General features: G+C 41.4%; 1 protein-coding gene across 1 annotated transcript in view; it reads left to right on the top strand.

Annotated features, from left to right (window-relative positions):
- Positions 1–4,276: 4,276 nt before the first annotated feature.
- The window catches only part of LOC147678561 (extracellular calcium-sensing receptor-like), a 126,194-nt gene continuing 120,599 nt past the window's right edge, over positions 4,277–9,871 (top strand). Inside the window, exon 1 of the mRNA XM_086945693.1 lies at positions 4,277–4,312. Coding sequence (XP_086801819.1) covers positions 4,277–4,312 — 36 coding nt within the window. The remainder of the gene's footprint in view (positions 4,313–9,871) is intronic.

Below are 9,871 nucleotides of genomic sequence, written 5' to 3'. Positions count from 1 at the left end.
CCCCTCAATGCCTCAAAAGAAGACTTTTGCATGATAGCATTGGGAACAGTGCGATGCGCCCACCAGGTCTCCCTCAACACACTACTGAAAGAAACTTTAGATTGTAAAGCCCTCTGCGCACAACTTTTGACAACCCTATTCATTCGCTCACTAAGTCCATTCGCCTGAGGCGAATAAAGAGCTTTTTCTGGTGAACAATACCAAGATCTTTAAGAAAACAGTCCATTTCATTGAAGGTAAATTGTACCCCATTGTCAGTAAGAAGATATTTAGGCACACCCTCTGAGACAAACCCATCCTTAAGAAACTCAATGATAGCCCTGGAATTCACCATTCCCATACATTTCGAGATCACCCACTTTGAAGTGTAGTCTACCAGAAGTACTACAAACCTCTCGTGTGAAGGCATGAGCTCAAAAGGAGCGGCTATATCCAACCCCACCTTTGTCCAAACTGTGGTAGGAACATCTACCGGAGAAAGAGGAGCATGACTAGTAGTATGTGATTTGTCATTGGCAGCACACAAATGGCAATCTTCCACAACAGCTTCTACCATACGATCCATACTGGGCCACCAGTATCTCTCTCTGATGCGAGCCTTGGTAAGGTTCCTCCCAAGATGGCCTTCATGAGCCAGATGGACAACTTTATCACGTAAATCATTTGGAGGCACAAGTCTTTCACCTCTTAACAAATTACCCTGACAAAATGTCAAGTCATTCCTGACAGTCCAATAGGGCTTCAACTCATTATCCAGTTGATCATATCTAGGCCACCCTACTCTAATGATATCTCTCAAAGACCTAAAAACAATGTCATTATCAATACTACTTGACCACTCATCTCTGGACAAGGAAGATTCCAGCACCCAATTTATGCACTCAATATTACCAGAAAGGCAATCCCTATCAATCGGCAACCTTGATAAACAGTCTGCAGGCTTGTTGTTCTGACCAGGAATATACTGTACCGAAAAATTAAATTCTTGTAGTCCTTCGCTCCACCTCTTCAATCTAGGTGTCATATGATCAGTTTGATGACAAGAAAATATCTGGACAAGAGGCCGATGGTCTGATCTCACAATAAACGGAATGCCCCATAAAAAGAACTTAAAATGGTGTATTGACCAAAATCCAGCCAATGCCTCTCTTTCAATGCAAGAGTAATTCAATTCTGCATCCTTCAAAGCTCTCGATGCAAAAGCTACCACAACCTCTTCTCCATTCACGATTTGAGAAAGAACAGCCCCAACCCCTTTAAGACTGGCATCAGTGGTGACAATGGTTTTCAATTTGGCATAAAAATGACCCAGTGTGGGCATTTTGCCAATTTCACTCTTTATCAATTGAAATGCATGCTCACAATCACTAGACCAAGTGAAACGTACCCCCTTTTTCACAAGGGATCTTTTTGGCTCAAGAATGCTAGCAAAACCTTTGACAAATTTGGAATAAAATTCCACCATGCCCGAGAAAGACTTGGCCTGATCCTTATCCTCAGGAGCTGGTGCTTTAACAATACTCTCAGCCAATTCCAGTTTGGGTTGTATTCCTTTTCCAGAGATTACATGTCCAAGGTAAGTAACTTAATCTAAACCAATTCTGCATTTCTCTTTTTTAACAGTGAGTCCCCTGTCAGAAAGTCTACTTAACAATGATCTCAAAACAGTATCATGTTCCCTGGCATCCACACCATACATCAAAATATCATCTTGAAAGAACATTACATTACGTAGATCTCCAAGAACCATCTTCACAACCCTTTGAAAGCAGGCAGCAACCAAAGGGCATTCTCAAGAACCGTTAAGCACCAAGGGGTGTGACAAAGGATGTTAAATGTCTAGATTCTTGATGTACAACAATTTGGTGGTACGCAGAAGAGAGATCAAGAACACTAAATATGTCCGCACCCTTCAAAATACTAATAGATTCAGAAATATTTGGTAAAGGTTGTCGATCAACCCAAATGCACTCATTTAATCCACGTAAATCCACACACATTCTTACAGCTTTTCCACCATCCTTAGGTGCCAAAACTATAGGACTTAACCATTCTGAAGACTCAATTTCTTCAATCACACCTAATTTTAGCAGTTTCTCAATCTCCAATCTCAAAGGCCCAACCATCATATTCGGGACTTTCCGAACCTTGTGTACACACGGTTTAGCAGATTTCTTAAGGATGATTTTGTGTTCAAATCCCTTTATAAACATCCCAATGTGTCAGAAAAACCTTTAGGGAATTCACAAAAAATGCTATTAGAATCAGACAGTGTTAATTTCATGGGAAAGAGGAGAAGGAACCAAGTCTTCCATAAAAATGACTTGATTATGAGGATATTTGGTACAAGGATTAAGAATGATACCAAAATCATGTTGATGTCTCCACCCAAGAAGATAGTCTCCTCTCACAGCCACATAAACCTTCCCAGTGATCACTTTACCTCTAAATGAGACTTTTGCAACTGTGTATCCCAAGATATCAATCCTTGAACGACCATAACTCAAAGGAGCAATATCTGGAGGCAACAGTGGAATATTTTCTAAACTAACCACTTCGTCCCAAATTTTGTTACCAATTAACGTGTAAGGAGATCCTGAATCAGCCATAAGTTTAAACATATACTTATCAATACCTATATCACAAAAAGGCATTATAATTTTTTCAGAATCCACATTTTCTTCAATTACATTTGAAACCACTACAGTGCGAACAATGTCAGAAACATTTTCATTAGCCTCTTTCTTCTTATTAGATTTGCAAACACAGGCATAGTGACCTTTACCCCCACAATTGTTACAGATACTATCCCTTGCAAAACAGTATGGTTAATTAGAAGTGTGAGAAAAACTACAACATCTGAAACAACGCAACCTTTGATTAGGGAATGAGCGTAGTTGGCGAAAATCACGTTCTTTGGACAAAGAAGTCTCTCTATTAAACACAGGGTGAGTATCTTGAGAACTTTTCTGAGATGAGTTCTTTTGAGGCAATTTGTTTCTCGTATTAGTTGAAATTTTCGCAATAGAATCATGGGATTCTTCAAGAAATTCATCATCTTGTAGTCTATGCACAATATCTTCACTTTTCTTTTTAACTTCGGTAGAAGTGTGATTAGTTTCTTCTTTATTTTTTCTAATTTCTTTAACCCAAGTAGAAGTATTCTCCATACCTTCTACAATGGCCATAGCCTCTTTCAGAGTAGGATTCTTAGATAAAAGTTTTTCTTGAACTCTAGCACTATTGGTACATCTTACAAGCTGATCTCTCACTAGCGATTCAGCTAAATCCCCAAAATCACACGTGCGTGCAAGAGTTTTTAAAACAGCTACAAATGTACCCACACGCTCAACAGGACCCTGTACTCGAGTGAAAAATCTGTGACGTTCTAAAGTAACATTAATTCTAGGACCAAAATAACTTTCCAACATGGACATAGACATTTCAAAAATATCAGAAGGTTCACCATCAGCACCACCTACAGGTATAGTGTCCATACTATCATATGTGTGTCTACCTTCAACCCCCAGATTATGTAACAAAATTGCCTGTTTTCTAGCAGCTGAAAACTTTTCCCCACCAATTGCTACAAGATAAGAATCAAAAAGATTCCGCCATCTCTTCCATGGAAGAATAAGTTCTCCCTCTTCAGAAAGGAAAGGGGGAGGTTGAGACATACTGGAAGTAGTGGCCATCGTGTGGTTAAATATTCAATACCAAAAAAAATAAAAAAAAATAAAAGAGTTGATGTTACTGACTAATAAAACATATTTCTTCAACACAAGAAAAATAATAAAGCAAATCTGCTAAGAATGTGTAATCTACTTTCATGTCTTAAACCTTCAGGTGACACGATTATTGACTAATAAGTCCAATCACTCGACTTTACTTTTAAGTCAATGTGCTGTCGTGCACATCGACGATTTTAAAGTAAATTGACCAACAAAATAACTTACTATCAAAGGATCATAAAGAATGAATGTGCTGTCGTGCACATTGACGTTGAAATCAAGTAAATTAATGTGCAGAAACTATCGTTGCTGTGCGCATCAGCGTGGTTGCCAAGGTTACTGAAATGCGCTACCGAGCGCATCGGTGTGAGGAAATATACAAAAGAATAAAAATGGCAGCTGCGTGGTGAAGCTATACGTTTAAGGCGTCAAGGTCAAAGTTCAGTAGTACGTTTGTTCGTGCGTACGTTCTGGTGTCACGTCTTGGAGTCGAAGCTGGAGTTCTGAAGCTGACGAGAGGGAAAGTGAGCGCGCAGACACACGCGATGTCGGAACTGGTTCCAAATCCGACGAAAGAGAAGGTGAGCGTGCAGATACACGCGATGTCACCTGCTGCCGTAGTCGCTGATGTAACTCTGTTTGAGCAAAAACAAATCCTGATTGTAACTGCCCAGAGATAAATAAGCCAAGAGAAAGTAAATTAGTTCATGGAAGTCCGTTCATGGCTATTGGCACCGCAGACAATACAGCAGCATAATCCATAAACACAGCAAAAGATGATAAAAGGTCAATTTTAAACAATTTAAACGATTCAAATCAGGTGAAAAATGGTAGAAAATCCAAATAAAGTAGAAATGAGACTGGATTTCGAAATTTGAGAAGAAAAAAATGAAATCCAGGGTTTAAAGCCAATATTAGTCCAATGAGAGGGTTATTCGATATGTAGGTTTCTTTAAACCTAGTCCAAAGTCCAAAGTCCAAATCCGAGTCTTAGTCCAAATCCAAATGATGTTCCAATTGAAGGGGAGTTGATGGTTGTAGATGCTTGTCCCCAATCAAGCCTTCACCTCATCGCCAGTGATAAAAGCTCACAATTCTGGTTTAGTAGAAAGAGCAGGTTTATTGATCCAACCATCAACAGTAATCCTCAGCAACTGACACAGTATAGGAAAGTCAACACTCCATCAATGATGTAGAACAGGCAGTGTTCCATTAAAGAGACAGTAACCATAACACATTATGAGGCCATATATAGCGTTTTTGACTTGTTTTTTTTACTCTCGGTGAGATCTTCTCATTCGTTAGTTTGACCTAGAGTCTAGGTGAATTTGTATTCTGTAATAGAGACGGAAATGAGAGGATTTGGTTGATATCTTCATCTGTGTAGCTAAGTCCTTGGTTACCCTCCATGCTGATAGCCGCATCCTTAGTGCTGTTTGTGTTTATAAACGTGCAGAGGTATGTGTGTCCTTGATGGTTGATGTGGTGACTAGTAAAATGTGTTCTGAAATATAAGAATGTGTTGATCTAGTAACTATAGTACAGCAGAAATTAATTCCAGAGATTATAGGTGTATCTTACCGAAAGTGGCAATACATTCTCTTTCCATAAGGGTACTGGAAATTTTCTGACACTCCCACAGCTGTTCTTCATTATTGGAAGATGAATGGATCTCTGCTTCTCCCTCCTTGCTTTAAATCAATGGAAAGACAGAAGACCCACAGAAAGTCCACCCCTTTACCTAATTCTGCAATCCCCTTCACACTGGTAATTTGTACTGACTATGAACCAGAATGAATAACCCACAAAGCTGCCACTGCTAACTCTGGAAACTGGTGTGAGCAAGAACTCATACTATGAGGCACAAACTTATTTGAAAGAGGAAGCCTTACAACCAGGGCAGACGTCATTTTGCACTGCCCGTTCATGAAAAGAGAAAATGGAAAGAGCCAATGAAGATGAACACAGGACTCAGAGGGGAGGAGACGGAAAGAGCGACAGACAATAACACCAATCAATGATGGACCTAGGGGGCAAGCAGGATGAGGGTGGGGGTTAGCATCAAGCAGTGCAGCAGGAGAGGGTTAGGGATGGGGTACAGAACAGGCATCCTCAGAAAACCGTGTCTAACATTTGATCTTGGTCTTTGAATGCATAGCAAATGTCACCAGATAAGTACAAGATTTACAGGTCTATTTACAGAAACAGCACTCGGAGACAGTGAAAACATGAGTGCTCATGTGAAGACCTGAACTTCAGATAAAAAAGTAGTTCCTAAAACAGTTGATAAAATGGGAGCAGTGTATGGATATCAGTAATTTGTCCATGCTCTTGGTGGGAGGCCTAAACACAGGAAGAGACATGACTCATGCATGCCATGGATAAATGGGGAGAAAGAATAGGAGAGCGATGATGGAGCTAGCAAATGGGAATCCTTTGGGAGGACTGAAGCCCAGAAAGTATATACAACATGTCTCTTCGAGACAGCACATGCGCTTTCTAACTGAGACCTAAAAAGGATCTAAGGCTGTCGTCCATTATAAGGAATCAGCCTTAAATAGTATGCTGTCAGATTATCAGGCCCTCATTGCTTGCGACAGTTTCATATTACCGAATATTTAGGAAATTATTGCAATACCCTAGAAAAAGGTTAATAGATTAACAGAGATCTCAAAACAGTCTGTGCTAGTTTAGACACCAGTGTTGTATAGATGCAAAATAAATTCTACCCATTGAGTTTCAGTTACTGAGGCCTCTACTTGAGGGAGATATTAAGATTTCACTGTTTGCTAATCACCAGAAGGGTTTGCAGTTATTTTAAGAAATTGTTTTGTGCATAATATTCTAGTTGTATTAATGAAATGTTGTCCTTGTATTGCCCAGCAACGTTTGCCACTTATTCTGCAGAGCTTTAATTTCCAAACTCACATTTTTATCCCCACCTTTACCTGATCTACATTATGGTCTAGGAACTTCTGTAGTTCTTTACACACCTTTTCCCACCTTTCCTTCAGGGAGTCACCATTCCTGACACATCCTCAAGAGTTTACCTCATGATTCACTTTCAGGAGAGGCATTGCTCTCTCAGTCAGCTTGTCATACCACTCAATAACGATCTGGGCCTTATCAAGCAGATTATTTTGGGTCTTAAAGCCTTTTTGCAGAGTTTAATCCGTAATCAAGACACCCATTCTATGATTATAGTTTAAGCATAGATCGAGCTTCGCCTCTGAGCTTTTAAAATGCTTTTCTCTAAGTGCAATATCCAGAATCAGATGTTCAATTACTCTTTTGTCAATCACCTGAAAATTATCAACAGACCCAAAGGTTGTGGATTACTTGATTGGAATGCGTGAGCTCGCTGCCCTGTTATAACGTGGTGGCCACATGCCTGACAATCTTTAAATGCCCATTTAGATGAATCAAATTATGTTGTATCAGGGTTACTAAAATCTGGTTGCTTCCAACAGATCAAATTTCAATCGATATGTGCAGCATTTGGTATCTCATATCTTCTCATTTTCTATGCTAAGAAGCAATTCAAGAAACTTTTTAAAATTGAATTCACCAGCTGTTATAAACAGGGCTGAAGAAAAGCGACAGCGCAGATTAGATACCAACTTTAAATTTGGAGTGCCAGTGGTGACTGGCCTGGCAGAGACAGGACCTCCACCACCACAGCCTTACATGGCCCCCTACCAAAACTAAAATCAGGGACTGTGACTCTTCTCTCACATGGGGTGCACCCACAGTGAGTACTTGCACTGCATACCTTTGCAGTGCGGTTTGCAGTGCGGTTTGTGCCAAACGGAATTGTTTCACTACAGAACAGGGACTGGGGTTGACTCGCAAACCCCCCCAGAGGATTTGGCAGGCAAGCAGACAGGCAACTTCTCGCATTTCCCGCTTCGCGGAAAACGCTCGCAGGTATCACCACCAGGGATAGAATTTTGGGAAAGGACTACTGGCCCCAAGAGACATTGCGGAGCAGTGACACCCACCCGCCACGCCCAGCACAGAGCTCCAGGTGAACAAAATCATCACCGGACCCGCGCATCGTGGGAAACCTTTGCTGTGCGGTTTGCAGTGCGGTTTGTGCCAAACAGAATTGTTTCACTACAGAACAGGGACTGGGGTTGACTCGCAAACCCCCCCAGAGGATTTGGCAGGCAAGCAGACAGGCAACTTCTCGCGTTTCCTGCTTCGCGGGAAACGCTTGCAGGTATCAACACCAGGGGCAGAACTTTGGGAAAGGACTACTGGCCCCAAGAGACATTGTGGAGCAGTGACACCCACCCGCCACGCCCAGTACAGAGCTCCAGGTGAACAAAATCACCACCGGACCCGCGCATCGCGGGACGCGCGCGGGCGGTCGCTGGGCGAACCCCGGGCAAAGGGCGGGCCCTCAGAGGCCGAAGGAGGCTGAGCTGGGCCCTCTCATTTTCATCTTCCGGCTGGTAAACTGACGCTTAGGACGCACAGAGACTTCTATCATACGCTTTGAAGTAAGATGACCCTAGCATAACTATCACTCTGTTTTCTTGTCACAAAGGCCCGGCTTGACATTGGTCTTGTTCAATCACTGCTATTGCCAGTTTAGTATTGGTAGTCTAGTTGGTCCTCCTACTAATTAACTTTGTGTTAGTATAATGCCAGCTACTCAAAAAGAAGCAACGCCTCCCCTGGGAGGAACTAAGCGAGGTCCACTCGATAACTATATTTTCAGGATTGGTAATGATGTCGATAGGGAGACAATGCTCGCAGAACGCCAGGCCGCAAGACGCCGCTCAGTGGAGCTCATGAAGAACAAACGTTCGTCTATAGGCGCGCCGATGCAGGCTGTCTCCCCAGTTCCTAATCCTATCTGCGAAAAAGAGGGTTTAGTTGTATCCCCGTAGATAGCATTCTACTAATCTTTAAGGATAGATCTCCTACCTTGCCAGTAATCAGCTCGCCTACACTATATGTTTCAATACTCTCTGTTAAATCAACTCGTGAGGTGGAAATATTGTTAGACACTACACCACCAAGAAATAAAACCAAACAAAAGGCAAAAAAGACTAATAAATCAACCCCTATACCGGGTCCACCTCCGAAAAAAAGACGAAAAAGAGGAAGCGCCCAGAATAAAAATAAAAACAAAATCATTAACATTAGCTCTGGGAATAATAAAGGCACAGTGGATGACCCATTATTAGCTTCTGTAGTAGTCACACCACCGCATATACCACCAAAAGATGCGTCTTCCACCGACCTAATGAGTAATATGGAACATTTATTTAAATCTCTCATACTACCAATAGCAGAAAGGCTGAAAAGAATAGGTTTACAATTGGGAATTTTAGAGCAAGTCATGAGGGAAATTAAAGAGGCCACAAAAGATCTAAAAAAGCCCATCCCTGCTCCTTTGAAATCGTTCCCAGCCCTAAATAACACAGATAAGGATGCAACTAAAATTGTGAATCTATCCAAAACAAAAGTTGTAAAATCAGCTCCCCCCAAATCAGTAGTAACTAACATAACTACAAAGAAGATAGACAAGGAGGGCTTGGCAACTGTGAAATCGAATCCTCCCCTGGGCGCTCCAAAAGTAAAAGAGCTCACGGCGGAGATTCCATCGCAATAGCTCACTGTGGAGTTGCCGCCGGAAGCGGTCCCATTTGTGGAGGTATTAACTGGAGTACCATCTTTGGCCGAGGGGACTAATGAAGCCGAATACCAACTAAGGAATAAAGTAATATACTGGCTAAAACAGAACCGTCCTCTCCCTCCAAATTTAAATGGGAAAATTTTGTATGTCAGACGCCTTCCCTGGATAGGACATAGGAAAAAAGATATAAAGGGAGACATAATAATAATAAATTTCAAAGACAAAAGGGCAGTTGGTCACATTATTAATTGGATCCCGAAAATGTTAGCAACACAATAAACACATGTGACCTTACATATTTTTACCCTAGAATTTCAACGGCCCCAGTATCCAATGTCCAATCATTGTTTCAGACCACTGTAAACTACATAGAATACCCATTTCAAAACCAGAAGGGTTGGTTAGGACATCTACCTATAGATTTGGAAGGTTATCCTAGGCCTCTAGCACATAAAGCTCGACCATTGCTCCAGCCCATTGGCAATTATAG

Source organism: Lissotriton vulgaris, chromosome 12 (genome assembly GCF_964263255.1).
Source record: "Lissotriton vulgaris chromosome 12, aLisVul1.2, whole genome shotgun sequence".
In the NCBI taxonomy this organism is placed as follows: domain Eukaryota; kingdom Metazoa; phylum Chordata; class Amphibia; order Caudata; family Salamandridae; genus Lissotriton; species Lissotriton vulgaris.
This window is presented reverse-complemented; position numbering and strand designations above follow the sequence as displayed.